Here is a 16,069-nt window from a genome sequence, read left to right on the forward strand (position 1 = left end):
AAAAGCGGGGATATTACTTACATAATATGCTGGTGGAGGCACATAAGCACACTGTGGCCGATTTGGGTCATAGTAAGCACTTTGTGCTGCCTCAGCAGCCTTGGCATCTGAAACACAACATTGACTTAGCTACTAACCACAATCACGTCCAGTGACAAACCAGTACGTACACAAGAAAATTCATTACCAACCTGCAGCAGACGGAGGCTGCGTGAAGCCCATTGCACCTGAAGGCGGAGCTGTAGCATAGCCATTATAGCCGCTTATTCCAGGGTATGGAGGAGGCATATCAGTCATGAAAACAGAATTGGCTGAAAAGAAAGACATTATTTCCATACAATATCAGAAGTTCAGCATATCTGATCTTGAAAGAGGGGAAATACAAAGTGGAAAGGTACAATCTTAAAGGAAACTAATGAATATCATGTATGAAGGAATATGCATGGAAGGACTAAATGCTGGTGAACATATAATGGTTTACAGAACTAAGAACAAAATATCTGTTATATTCAAGCAGCAAATATTTAAAAAATAAAATTATTTCATCACGGTACTAAAACGTAAGGTCAACTGTGCAGCCATGTTGAAACATGCAACACTAGGCAGTCACCACTTGGACGGGTAGCCACATGCTGTTGGCTAGATCAAATACAGTAGACAATACGCGACACTTCTGGATTTAGCCTTGTTAAAATGGGAGACAATTCGCAAGTGGTGCTCCTAATGGCGTGACCTGAAAATTCACGCTAAATTCAAACATCAATGGAAATGTATATACAAAAATGGATAAATTATGTCTAGAAAGAAAGTGTTGCTAAAATATTAACTTCAAAGTTGCTAAAGCAATTTTGGATACATGAATGAAGAATTATTTACCAGGTTCTTATTTAAGGACTAAAATTACACATATAATCAAGATGTGAAATGGACTGCTGTGAAAGGGCTTGATCTTTCATTTATGCATTACTTTTTTAGCTTTAGCATAGCTGCCTGAACTTTCACGGCTAGATTAGTCTTTCTCATTTAAAAGCATTGTACATCACATTACCACACTTGTCAAAAATATTGGCACATTCCTTACACGATTCAACGAATTTACATTTAAGAGCTGGACAATTTTCCTTTTAACTTGAAGCCTACCAACAGAATGAAAATCTATAAATTTAGCTGCAAAAAGCAATACTTGCCATTATATTAGGGTAAAGCAAATTTGCATCATCACATTTCTTAAATCACCCATATTTTCTTCAATGCTTGACAACACATTACGGCATTCCAAATGGGGTAACTTGGAACACAACCAGCCACACACATATGCATTTACCTGAATTAAATCAAAATCCACAGATCACACCTACAACACCACATTGGTACCTAAGTTTAACTGCTGCACTAATACAATAAGCTTATATTTTAAGCCAGTCAAAATATGGGTCGCACAGGTCAGAAGTTTAGGAAGTAGGCTTTATATAAAAATATCTTTGTAACTGGAAGAATATATATGCAAACACAGTATTTACTTACATTTTCTTGTCACGAGGGAAAAGGAAGAAAGACTGAATCCTTCTGCACTTCATAGTTATTGCAGCCAAACGCAGCACCTATCCTTCCACTCATATTCACAGGAGATATATAGGAATGAGACACGCTACTATTTACTTATGTCAACTTAATACAAATGCATGAGAAGCGCCAAAAACATCACAAACAAATACACATGCTTTTATGACGGAATCGGTAACTCAGGTCACTCCACTAGACAGAACTCTATAATCGCTGTCCCTCGATATCTCTCGTATTGTCACTACTGTATTTGGCTAGATGTAGCATTATCAATCTTTTGCTTTTTCCTCCTTTTCATTTACATTGGTTATGTCCGATTGGCATTTTTAATTTACAAGATTGTGTATTTAGGTTTAAGGCCAAAAACATGTTATTGTGTCATACACCAACTCCATGTGACAAGGGCGCTACTGCCACGGGTGGAAATAAATAATACCAACATTTGATAGATCAAACTAAGTACAGGCATCAAGCAACCAATCAACTTGCTAGTATCGTTCCAAGGAATCTTGTGTATTTCCACCTTTATGTTTAGAAAAACCAGAAGTGTTTCAGTTTCCATGTGCTTTGCAGCTATCCTCTTTGGTTATTGGGTTGTTGCCATAAATTGTACTGCGAGTATGTACTAATTTTATCATACCCTCTTATGTCATCTTTCCAACCAGAAAGGAGTGAATCTAAAGAGACTCAATTTTTGGATAAATTAACACAAGTATCCTTGCTTTGCTTCTGGATGCAGTGAAAATGAAGCAAAATTGTGCAGCGTGTGATAGTTATGTTTTTACGCCTCACTAACTACCTTTCATGGTTTTCGGAGACTCTGAGGTGTTTGAATTTAGTCTCACAGGAGTTTTTGTGTGCCAGTAAATGTACAGACACAAGGTTGATGTATTTGAGCATCTTAAAATATTACCAGACTCAGCCAGGATTGAACCTGCCAAGTTGGAGTTAGAAGGCCAGTGCCTCAACCATCTGAGCCATCCAGCCTGGCTGGGCGATAGTTATGTTGATGTCTGATATAAAAGAGTTGGAGGCTTGGAAAAAAAAAAAAAAAAAAGATAAGAACCTGCTCAATATCAGGTTCAAATGTTACTTGTCACTCACAAATATTTTCCAGATGACAAATGTTTGCAGTTGCAGAAGATGAAATGCCATTTCATAGAGTTTTTAATCACCTGTCATACAAATCAGTGGACTGCAAGCTAAATTGAATAAGAATATGTTCGTAAGTTCTGAAGTTCCACAGAAACCGATCTGAGCAAGAACTAAAACAGAAGCCATAATGTTACTGCACATCACTAGACAAATTCCCAGAAACTGTTAATAACAAAGTACCATTTTTCAGCCTAACAGATTCAAGGAATCCTGGTGCACTAAAGGTTTCCAATTGTCGTCCAATACTTTGATTATTAAAATAATGGCATCAGACAGAAGTTCTTGAGTTACAAGCATGTCCAAATGACTGTTCTGAAAGTACTGCCTCATATTTCAGCTACTCTTGAAAAGCATAACATTACTTCTATTTTCATTGCATTTGCTGGAGACAAGAACAATCTTAATTTTGGAGGCCTTGCACATAGGAGAGGGAAGAATGTGTTCTCTGTTCTCAAAAAAGACTGAAATGTACAGTAATAAGAGTTTGATGTCCTGCTCACATTCTACGGTACATAATAGTTTGCAGCATCGAGCTGATGGTCTTCCTGTCAACTAGTCTGTGGTGATTAAACTTTTCATATATACAGTATACGCAGTACACGGTCAGGAACTGAAAGCCTCATATGAATTGGTTGATGCAAATTACCTGCAGCTTTTAAGTCATTTAAAATTAGGTGGTTAATGCACTGCATGGTTACATACTGAAAGGAGAATAAATATACTTAACCAAGGGCAACAACTAAAGGCAATAGGAACAGAAGGATAAGAGGACATGTGGAAGATGCTTAACAGCCCTGCAGGGATTGTAAACTGGTGACGAATTCTTGAACTCTGGCAATCATGTTCCTTAAAATAGTGTTTATTAAACATAAGCAACGTAACCTTCGAAATATATTAAAAAGGAGATAACCCACAGACAATGAGCACAGTTGACACTGGTAATTAGATGTACTGTAATCTCAAAATGCACAATTCTTAAATGTACTATTTCACTGTGCAGGTGTGGACAGGCATTGGATTCGTGGTCCTACCCTCAGAACTGTACCATGCACCAAATAAATGCCATCTGGTTTAAGAGAGATATCAAATGAATTTAAAGTTCAAAGAGGCTTGCAGACTGAAAGCTGAAAGGCATAACAGTCTATAATGATAATGTATGTACGTATGTATGTATGTAGAAACAAAGTCAAACAGTAGCAAATTACAAAACAAGCTGACAGACATCAAGGAGATTCTAAAGACATGACCATACATACTGTGAGCCGGCAGCATATCCAATTGTAATCCTATCTTGGAATTGAAAATTCCCTTAGTTCAGTGGGCTAGCCCTATTCTACCGAGACAGGCAACATAGAAAAACACAATGACATTACTTTACCATTTACATAGTAAGGTTGCCTATTCCCAAATAAACTGTATCATAGCACTGAAAAGCACTTTTTGATAAAATTAAACCATCAAACATGCGAGACTGTCCATGACAATTCCTGCAAGAGAAACAAGTTCATTTAAGACATAACAAAAATAAAATTTACCGTATCCCAGCATGCTGGAACTTCTCTTTCAAACAAGACCTCGAACGAAATCCACTCGAATGAAGACCGGAATTCCCAAAGCTAGCTTTGCATCTTAGAATATGAAGTAAAGTCCATGGTTTGCATACAGCAACCTTCCAAAACAAGAGAACCAATCGACCAATCACGTGCAGAATTTTAACAAGCAGTCTTTGCATCTTCTTACACGACGGAGGAATATTTCCCACACGGACGTTCTCTGAATGCCTTGACGTTTGCCAGGACACCCAAAACAAGGTTTTATTCTGGAGTCACACCCGCACTCTGATAAACCAGAACACTGTAAAAAATGGGTTCTTTATTGTCAGCGAGGCATGAAACTGAACTAGCGAGGCCTGCTATAGGGTGTTCCAATAGTTCTCACCTCTATTTAACTCTGCCAAACGAAGATTTCCTTTCTTTATAATGAAAATAATGAACAGCAAAACAAGAATTCTCCATTTACACATGCAAACCCAAATATAAATTGGTACAGTTAACATTGTATCCATCAGTAGAAAGGATCCTGCAATTTATCCCAGCTCTGAAATTCTATCCTCTTGATAAGAAGTCTGTGCCTTCTTCAACAAGGAACTTCCTTGAAAATTACATTTCAGAGCTAATCTTTTGCTTCTTTCCTCAACTATGCACATTTTTCACTATAAAATTTTGGCAGCTGAGAAAGAAGATTCAGTCATGGAAGTACTTGAACTATTAGAATATTCCAATCTTCACCTAAAGATAGGTAAATTAATTCCCCTTCAAGTGTAATAATAATCAATGTTATTGACAATAATCAATAAGAAACACCAAATTGATGGCCAATGGAGATTGTTACCGTGGTTTGGTGGTTTAGCAGAGGTGAAAGAAGGTGCGGGGGTGAAGAGGTCTCAATACGAAATTAAAGTTAAGATAAAATTTAACAAGGTTATGTTTTCTTAGCAAAATCAAGAAATAACAATGGCAGGTACAGAGTAGCAAGGTAACAAATGTACAATTACAGTATTCACAGGATTTGGGCTTCGAGCCCCGGACTCGCAATTCTTGAGCAATTAGCCCAACTTTACGATATACACAATTCAACAAAGGGGCAGAAGACCCCTATCATGCCCAGGAGCACTTGCTCCCAATTACACAGTAAAGCCTCCTCGAGGCGCGCAGGAAACAAAATTTTTAGCAAGAGCAATCTGCTCGTAAGTACGAGCCTATCCAAGGCCACACCAAACTCCACTTTCAAGTTGTCCTCCAAGGACATGAAAACAGGGGTAAAATACCCAACCTACTGAGGCCTATTAAGTAAGGAAAGGTTAATTACGTCGCCTCTAAAATACCAACTTGAGAGGAGGCGTTCTTGCACTCCTAACACACTTTATATAAAACCTACTTGGCACTAGGCCGTTACTGCAAGGCCTAATCCCATACTAAAGAGGTGACTTTTAGAAGGAAACAATTTACATTACGTTAAGGAAGAAACGGTTGTGAAAAATAAGTTCACCTCAATGGAATATGAGTGGGAGCTCGAGAGGGTTAAGCACTCTCTATCCCAATATGTAGTTTAAAAGATAGAATAGATACTAAGTGTCTTTACATTTTCGGGGAAAAGGTACATGGTGGAAAAGCTTCGGACCTGCCCCGAGAGTTAAACTGCTGAGCTAACAAGAAAAGAAGCTATTAAACGGCCATTACCTAGTGGTTGAACTGCTGCTCGAAGAAAGAGGCGCTTCCCGCCCCCTGCTAAGTACTTTATGCACTGATAGATGTTACTGAAGTGGCGCGGAGACCCGAAAATCAGCAGTTTATATACTCTCGCGGAAAGTTCGAGGCGTTTCAAGAATGATAACACCCTCCCACAAGAATTTTATTGGCTAACCAAGAAAACCCCTACACAAGATGAAGAAGAAACACATTATTGGTGGAAACTTAATTCGAGAAATTCGGTATTGGTAAATTCAAAACAAGGGGAAAGAAAAGGTTAATATTGCCAACTTAAACAATGACTGAAAGAAATTTAACAAAGAACAAACTTATGAACACCAAATTTCTTCAAAAACATAGTTCTTTCACTTCGCACCAGGGTGCATAATTGTATTTCTTCAGTAGTGCCATCTAGAAGAGAATGTCCACACTTCTTACTACAGGCAAAACAAAAATACATCGAAAACGACCCAGTTCAGAAACTTCAAAATTTCCAAGTAGTGACATCTTCTGAGAAACTTGAAAATTAACAGAGTAGATAAAGTTCCGGCTTCCTCCAGTAGAGGGGTTTCAACTGGCGCAAAGTTCGAATTAGCGACGTGGAGGTGTACCACCCGGTACAGAGATTACCTAATGAAGTGGTATATTGTGAAAGCAAATCAATAACTGATACAATGCGGAAAAGGAGAATTGCCTTTTTTGGTCATATATTCAGACTGCCAGATACCCGACTAGTGAAGCAGTTATTTAGTTACTTTTGGAAAAATAAAACAAAGAACACTTGGTTCACAGAGATCATGACTGATGGTTCCTCTCCACTTTCTCAGTCTTTCTGCCACTCCTCCTCCAACACTGTGTCCCAGTCCAGGTTTCTTTCTCTAATACTGCGTTCGACTGTGTCCTTCCATCTCAATCATGATCGTCCGCAGCCTCTCCTTCCTTGCATTTGCATGTCCACCTTTTTTGGCATTCTTTCCTCACTGATTCGCTTTATGTGCCCAAACCATCTTAATCGGCTCTTCTCTATTCTATCATTCATTTTTTCCACTCCAATTTCTTCCCAGATTTTCTCATTTCTTACTTTGTCTCTTCTACTCTTCTGTATCATACTCCTCAAGAACTTCATTTCAGCTGCCTGTATTCGACTTTCATCATTCTTTGTCACTATCCAAGTTTCTGCTCCGTAAGTTGTTATGGGAACATAATACATCTTGTACATAGTTTCCTTTGCTTCTATTGGCACATCTTTGTCCCATGTTTCTTACACTGATAGAAACAGCTTACAGCTTGAATCCTCTTACTAATTTCATCATCCAGTCGAGCATTCTCCATTAATTCACTCTCCAGGTATTTGAACGTCTCCACTACTTCCAGGGGCTTGTCTGCAAGTCTAATATGACCTTTCCCTTCTTTCTCCTCTGTAGTCATAACAAGAGTTTCTCTTTTCTACACTTATTTTCAATCCACAATCTTCAATCTTCCCACTCACCACATCCAACTGTTCTTGAACCTTCGTCTTCTCCCCATATCACAATATCCTCTGCAAATAACATGTTCATTTCTCCTCCTCTATATGCTGCTTTTGCTGTTTTCAAGATATCATCCATTACTATTGTAAACAGGATTGGTGATAGAACACTTCCCTGTCTCAGCCCACTAGTGATTTTGAACTAACTTTTCCTGCCAACTTGCGTTTGCACGCAACTACAACATTCCTTGTACAATGCCATGATCATTTTTATTAATCCCTGTCCAATTCCTTTTTGCACCAGACTGTCCTAAACTTTAGTCCAGGGGACACTGTCATATGCCTTTTCAATGTCAATGAATGTCATCACTATATCATTCCCATATTCCCATTGCTTTTTTTATTAGTTCTTAATGAAAATGGACTATTGTTGACCTTCCACTTTGAAACCAAACTGATTTTCCTGTATCCGATTTTCAACCCTCAACCTTATTCTACTTTCCAGTTCTGTCAGTTATACCTGCCACGTAAGGAAGGAATACTTTTTTCTTTTTGCTGTAGCCCTGGTTGGTGCTGACAGAATAGGGCGCATTCTTAAGAAGTACAATATAATTCCAGTTTTCACCGCAGACCGGAAGCTCAAACCCCTGTTTCGACCAGTCAAAGAGAAGCCACGTCTTGAAACACCGGGCGTATATGAAATTCCATGTGGTTGTGGTTGTTCATATGTTGGCAGGGTGAAAGAGCACATCAAGATCAGTAAAGAAAGTCTCTCTTTCATCCTCCACGGAGAACGCTATAAGCCAGTCTGCCATAGCAGAACATTTCCACAGTACAGACCATGAAATCCTCTTTGACCAGGCGGAGGTCATCGCGCCTGTAAAAGACTTCTATGCTCGTCTTGTGAGGGAAGCCATAGAGATAGAGCTGCGCCCAAATAACATCAACAGGGAAGACGGCTTCAAGTTCTCAAATACATGGAGAGCTGTACTGCAGAAATACATGCATAACATCACCATGGCACAGCGGGACGCACTCAAACTGTCGACAGGGGGCGGTGCATCAGTAACTTCCCTACCAACCACCACAGCACAGCGCCATGATCCTTGAGTCCAGTTAGTGGGGGTAGGCCGTGGATAGTACGGGCATGACTTCCATGTTCCTTCAGATAATTTCTTTGCTCACTGTCGGAGGCAAAACTTCACATGCCCTGGTGAAGGCCAATGCAATTTGGCCGAAAGCTTGGCTTTATTGTTAATAAATATATAGTGGCTTTAATCCAGTTCATTTCTTTATTTCTTTATGTTAATACAATGAGCCACGAAAACTTACGTTCATTATAAGTATACATATTTCATTTTTGTGATGTTTAGCCAAATAGTTGGTTCATTCATTCCCCGATTTTCCATTTTCCCGTGCTGTAAATTTTATTTCTGTGGTCCCTCCAAAAACGGAGAATCGAGGTTTCACTGTATAACCTCATGACATCTTTTGGTGAACACCCGAAATACGTATTCAGATCTGACCAAGCTCAAACGGTTCTCTTACAGAAGAGAACCGTGTGTATATGTTGTGTCCTGCGCATTATTCCATGGCTGTGAGCTACGAGTATATACCAATGAGTTAATTCCATATTGTACCCCCCCACTAAGATGCATAGATAATGGTAAAACTTAGTTGCGGGCTTTCTAACAAATGATAAATACTAAAATAATTTTTATTGCAGCACCACTGAAAATCAAACTACAGCATCACAAAATATACTTACGAGGTGGAGCATTGGGAAAGACGTTCGTTGGTGGTACCCATCCATAGTAGCCCATAGGAGAAGGTCCATATGCTGGAGGTGGTGCAGCATACCAAGGGCCAGGAGGTGGTGCATATGGTGGAGGTGTATCATAACCAGGTCCATTTCGAGTTGCTAAAATATATAATTGTGTTAGAGGAGTTCCAAATTATCGATTAACCTACTTTATACAGCCTGTTATAAATACACCAAAGAATTTTATTAGACTGATTGCTAGTATCTACAATAATGGACTTTATTTTCAATAATTCTTTCAATCATGAATATTGCCCTCAGAAAATATTGTAGACAATGTTTACCAAAACAATTTTCTAAGATAATGAGCAATCAAAGATTATTGCTAACTTATGAAGGAGTAAAACCACTTTGCAAAAAATTGCAAAGGATGATGCCTCTACATACAATGAAACACAGTAAATTGATTAGAATAAAAATGTGTACTGCAATACACTAAACATACAGATAGGAAAGATGAATGTAAGTCTCAAAAAGCTTGAGAACTCTGTCAATTTAGTGATAAGATGATGCCGAAGTCAAGAAGCAATTTGGTCTAGCATACAGTGAATAGCACACACACGTGCAAGCGAGATACAAAGTTGTATTTACCACAGTCAACACATAACGCTCTCACTCCTGTTGTCAGTCACTGCTCCCAGACTTTCAGTGCGGTACAAGCTTCAGTAGTCAAAAACCATGCATTTTCTGTAATTAACCTACTTATTTATCCAGAAAACTCTTCATGCAGGACATCTATTTTCACCCTACTCTACATACATAGAATGAAAAGGTGGTTCTTAAACTACACCATGAACTGAGCTCTGTACAAAAAGTTCTATATCAACTAATCATACCCCCCCCCCCCCTCTGTATACAATGTTCTGGAACAACTACTCATGAAAGGGGTGACCTCAGTATATATGAGGCGTTCATGACATCTCCAGGTAGCTGAGACCATCCCTTATAATACTAACCTGGCAAACTGTTATGCTCGTCCATCCTACATCAAAAATAGCCGTTGCATTATTGAGACAAACATGAAAGTGTAACCGTAGTGAGCTGTTACGTACAAAATTCATAGATGTTCCAGTATGTGTAACAGTGACTATGACAAACAGCCTGGCATACCTGGTTATTCGATGAAGCATCAAAAGAATGTGAAACAATGGAAAAACTTGAAAGCAAAAATTAAAAGGAATAAATGTTATAAACAATGGCTCGTGGCCTCCAGAGAAGCGACCTGCACATCTATGAGCATGGGCTCCTACTTATGGTGAAGTTTCTTATGCTTAAGGTGGCACACACCCAACCCCCGAGCCATTAAGGTTAATTTCCCCAACCCGGCCGGGAATCAAACCCAGGACACCCAGGACCAAAGGACAGCACATTAACCATGTAACCAGACAATAAAGGTGAGGCATACATTAGTGCAAAACCATCACAACATGTTTCAGCTCAGATTATAGGTATGCCCTGTGATTTGTGGTGCTTCACTGCATTAGGTATGGACAAAATATAACTTTTAATAATTTCTGGGACCTGTACGATTATCTACAGAACAGTCAGGATGGGTTTAACATACTTCAATTTAGGTTTTGCACCACCGAAGAGTAACTTGTGCTTACTGTGATCAGATGAATTAAATTAACAATGTAAGTGAGGCAGCTGATAAAAGAAGCAAATTACAAAGATCACTTGAAATGTGCTAATACAACAATCTCTTAAAATCTGTCAGGAGATAACCAGAACGTTGTGTAGCCGTGAAGAGTTTTGGTTTACAGCAAGCTTTACCGATGGTGAACATAATTTGTACAGTATTACAAAAGAAAAGAAACCTATAATTTCTGCACTCATGATGTGAAGCATGGTACAGCTGTCATGTATGTGTAGAATGAGTAGTTGAGGCATGGTATGATTGAAACTGCTAGCCACATTCCAAGCAAATTAAAATTTGTTTAATATATTTATCTACTTATACATTGTATGGCTTTGAGTGCCAGGAGTGTCCAAGGGCATGTTCGGCTTGACTGGTGAAGGTCTTTCTATTTGACGCCACGGGTGACTTGCACATCTAGATGTGGGATAATGAAATAGGGAGAGGGTGACTCCTGAATCCTAATGTTGGCACGTTGCCTACTCCTGTCTAATAACACCAAAGGGTCTGCTCAAAGCTTTTATATCCCCATCAAATGGACTGAAACAGCTTCATCCTCACTCATAGGAACACTGCAGAGGTTTGGAATTGAATTCAGGTTTTTGGCATGCATCTAGTGATTAGAAATTGTATACCACCACCTCTTCTATCTTGCCAGCCAACATGCTGACTGAAAATTTTTCTGATCAATGGGCTCAAAGTGGCTAACCACGGTGTCAGACAATACAGACTTGGCTCCTTAATCCTGGTCATGAAGCGGCTATAAAATTGGTAATGTTCAGTGACAACTGCAGCAGCCAAAATACGTCTTTATATAATTTTCGAAGGAATATTTAATACATATCAGATGTAAGGCTTTTCAGGCATTTGCTCTATTAACCAGTGTTTCGTCTTAGGTCCGACACTAGACTCGTCAGAGTGGGATGTGTCAGACCCTACCCACTGACGTGGACTGATTGTGGAGATCTATCTCCCGTATGCAGTTATCAGACTGTGCCTCATTAAGGCTTCTGATAAGCTCATCTGCATACATCCAGCGTCAGTGGGTAGGGTCTGACACATCCCACTCTGACGAGTCTAGTGTCAGACCTAAGATGAAACACTGGTTAATAGAGCAAAAGCCTGAAAAGCCTTACATCTGATATGTTTTGACAGGCTCTATTGGTGAAAAATATCTAATTCCCTCCATGAGAATTTAGAATTTTCCACCCGGAATATTTAATGACACAGAACATCAGTGTGTGGTCATTCCTACCTACTGTATGAAAGATTTCAGAAACATCAAAAAGAAAAGATGTGGAAGTATACTCTTAAGAGCACTACATTATATTTGGAGCAAAATAATCACCAGGCCATTCAAAGCGGTTAAACGGACAGGAATATGTTCAATTATGGTGTCCTGAAGAAGTCCATTTCAAAGTGAAAAGCAAAGGGGACCAAATGTAAGGACGGCAGAGTTTTTGTCTACTCTAGTCAATACAAACAAGTCTATGTCATCAAGAACACTTATGCTGATCAACTGGCAATTCCTATTGAAGTCCAGTTGCAGAAAGGCAGGTGCAAGTCCTGTGATAAGTCAGCCTTTAACTTCTCTCCTACAGTTATGCCAAAAATGTTTACCACTGGAGTAAAGCTCACTGACGAGAAAGTGAAGGATCTCTAAGATCTGGCATCTAACCACAAGAAGTTCCTTGACAATATACTTGACTGTAGCAGTGATTATCTTCAAAGAACATCTTTAACACTTTTCGGCCCTTAGCGCCCAACTGTTCATTTAGCCTTCCGGGCCTTAGCGCCCGGCTGCATTATCTGCATTCGTCTGCGATCTGTGATAGTTTTGTATTTTTCTGATCAGTGAAGTGTTTATAAGGCATTTATGAACACGCAGTACAATCTCCAAGACTTATGAAATAAAAGAAGAGCGATTATCTGTCTTGACGTTGCCCAGGCAACGGTCTTTAACTTCTGCGAGCACGGGTCAGCTGTTTCGTTCATGAATATGGCGGGAATGAATATCGCGTACATTGAAACTGAGCTGAACATGGGCGAAAAAAGTGACAGAATCCTTGAGTAGAGGTGCAGGTGAATAATGAGTGAATGTATCAACGAAGATAATTTTAGTGATAACAGTGATATAAATGAAAACGAATATCAATAAATCGGACCTGATGGCGATGCCATGGCAAATCAGGTAACACAAATATTACGTTTCGTTACTCCGAATGATTAAATGGATGATGTTGAACCTGCGCATAATTCGGAAAGAGTATTAGGGGAAAGAGATTGTTTTTACGTATGTTAGGAGGAGAGAAACTATTCAGTGGCATAGCCTATTGCGCATATAACAATGCAGCATTCAAACTGGCGCATTCCGGTAAAATAGAAACAGAACGGGAAGACACTTGCCCAGATGAAATAAAATCTTATATACATGGGCATCATTCCACTTCCAAAATCATGTGATTATTGGTTTTGAGCGATTCAGACAACATGGGAATGTGACAAATGCAGACTGTGTCGTGTATCACCAGGAGGGGGGGGGGGGGGGGGTGAAAAACATGACTAAATCAACAGAGAAATGGGTGTGAGGGTAGATTTTCTAATGTTATTGAAAATTTGAATTCATTGTGATCAATAGTTTTTACTGTGTTTAACTTTTATTGAAGCAATATGGTCTGTTTCAGTTTTTGCTAAATAATAGGTTGAAACCTGGGGATAAGCAGAGTGAAAATGTGGGCGGGAAAGGGTTAAGATGATTTAACAAGATAGATTTTTGAATGGCAATAGGGCAACAGGTACCTGCATAATTTGTGGTTATTTAATAACTATGGACAATTTGCAAGTGTCAAAATCACAGATTATTATTTCCTGTTATTCAAGTTCATTCTATGACTGTTTGCTTTAATGTATATTATTCAAATTACATTCCCAATGATACCTCAATTTAGTCTATGATTAATAGTTAAAAGTATTCGTATTTCAATTGACAGAGTATGATAATTTTAAAGAGATGTCCAAGGCTCAAATTCTGGAAGAGTTCTTAGAAAGCAAACTGCCCTTTTTTTCAAATGCCTAACACATTTCCTCTTCTCCCCTTCAAATTCCATGTACCAAACAGGAAACTGATATTCACTCAACAAATTAGCTTTATTGGTCATGGTCATGTATGGAATTTTATCACCTATAATCATATGTGAACATGCCACCAACCTATAAAAACAAAATACTGACAAAAATTTGCCGTACAGGCTCAGTGCATTAATAACTGGGAAAATTTATTTGACATATGAAATCTTACTTTCAAGTTAAAAGAAAGTTAATATAGATGATTCCCACAGGGAACATTAAATATTTGTCCATAATGAGTGAATTTATAATATCAATATAATGGTCCGTTGTTGGACATTATAAATTTTCCAGCTAAATCATTCTTGGTTGCCTGTGTTTCGCCCTCGTGTGCTGATGGCTGTGGTGGCGTGGCTATCTGCGTCAGACGAGATTTTACTGTTATTCAGCATTACTTGCTAGTCTCCTACTAATTTCTCTGAATATCAAATACTAGAAGTAATTACTCCTCAGAAAACTATTACAGTAGCTACTATCTACATACCGCCTAAACCTTTCATTCCCTCTGATTTTATTAAATACATAGACTCTAAATTCTCTGAATATATTATAGTTTCAGATCTTAATGTTGAAGTTCAGGGAGGTTAGGATCAGAGTAAGCAGTGATGATGGGTTCGTGAGGATGACGGAAATTAGGGGTGTGGGAGGGGGAAAAAAACCGTTTGATAATAGTCAAATCTCCGAGTTCACTTATGTACGTCTCTCCGGGGCATGTGATTCCATTTTCCTTTCCACACCCTCCCAGCTAATAATTCCACCCCTAATGCCCTCCTCCTTTCTCCCTCCCTTGCAACATCCATCACCATCCAGCAGCTTGTTTCTATAGGTAGCGATCACGGTCCAGTCCTCACCTTTCCTGGTATCCTTCCCCGTCAGATCTTACCCCTCCCCTTACTCCTCGTTTCAATCACACTCATTGGAATGCTTATCGCACTACTCTCACTAACTTAGTGATGCTGTACCGCCTTCTAATATCCCCACTCTATTCGCCCTAATTTCTAAAATAGAGGGAGCTATCCTTATCGCCGATTCTCTTCATATTCCTTGTCACTCCTACCACCCCTCCAAATCTCCTATACCCACCAAAGCTCTCCGTTTATTGCAGCTAGCTCATGACTACTGCATATACTTTAACCAAGGACCCTACTACGCTTCAACAACACCGCCGAACTTTACGCCATGCGCGCTCATGTATTAAAGCTATTAAACGTAAATTGTGGAGGGACAAGTGCACTGAGCTAGCTGATTATCATGCCCTAGACGTTTTTGGACGTCTTTTCGACAACTAACCAAAACTACCAACCCTCTTCCTCGCTACCCTATTACACATTCCCCCCAATCATCCACAAACTGACCAAGAAACTGCTACTCTCTTCGCTATTATCAAACGTTTTTTTCCCCCTCCCACGCCCCTAATTTCTGTCATCCTCACGAACCCACCATCACTGCTTACTCTGATCCTAACCTCCCTGAACTTCAACCTTCATTTTTCTTATGTTGATTATACTCGTCCATTAATTGCTCCCATTACACCCAATGACATCCGGCTTTTCTTGAAACATTAGAAAAACACCTCCCCTGGCTCATATACCCTATCATATCGTCATATTCAAGAAGTCCCTCTTATTCTGTTTGATCTTCTTAGCATTATTTACACCTACATTCTCTATACTGGCGCATACCCTGCTCATTGGGGTAATGCCAACCTTCTCTTATTCCTAAAACCCCATAAACTCCCACATGACATTCGGTGTTATAGCCCAACCTACTTACTCCCTGTCCTCAGCAAGATCCTGGAAGAGAATCTGAATAGGAGACTTTCCTCCTATCTTGACTCTAGGTCTCATTCCATCCTATCAAGCCGGTTTTCGTTCCCATCATTCCACTCAAGATCACCTCTTTCACATCTCCTCTTCTCTCAATGCCTATCTTTGCCCCTGTAAAACTGCTGCCTTAGTTTGCCTCAATGTGCATAAGGCTTTTGATTCAGTCTGGCATGCTGGGTTGCTTTTTAAGTTACGCCATCTTCCCATTCCTATCACCATCATTCA

General features: G+C 39.3%; 1 protein-coding gene across 1 annotated transcript in view; it reads right to left on the reverse strand.

Moving 5' to 3' along the window:
* Positions 1–16,069, reverse strand: part of Wbp2 (WW domain binding protein 2) — a 69,943-nt gene that overhangs the window by 16,734 nt on the left and 37,140 nt on the right. The window contains exons 4-6 of the mRNA XM_067146483.2: positions 9,203–9,355; positions 192–311; positions 22–107 (exon numbers count right to left, since the gene is read on the reverse strand). Of these exons, the coding sequence (XP_067002584.1) occupies positions 22–107; positions 192–311; positions 9,203–9,355 (359 nt within the window). The remainder of the gene's footprint in view (positions 1–21; positions 108–191; positions 312–9,202; positions 9,356–16,069) is intronic.

Source organism: Anabrus simplex, chromosome 4 (assembly GCF_040414725.1).
Source record: "Anabrus simplex isolate iqAnaSimp1 chromosome 4, ASM4041472v1, whole genome shotgun sequence".
NCBI lineage: Eukaryota > Metazoa > Arthropoda > Insecta > Orthoptera > Tettigoniidae > Anabrus > Anabrus simplex.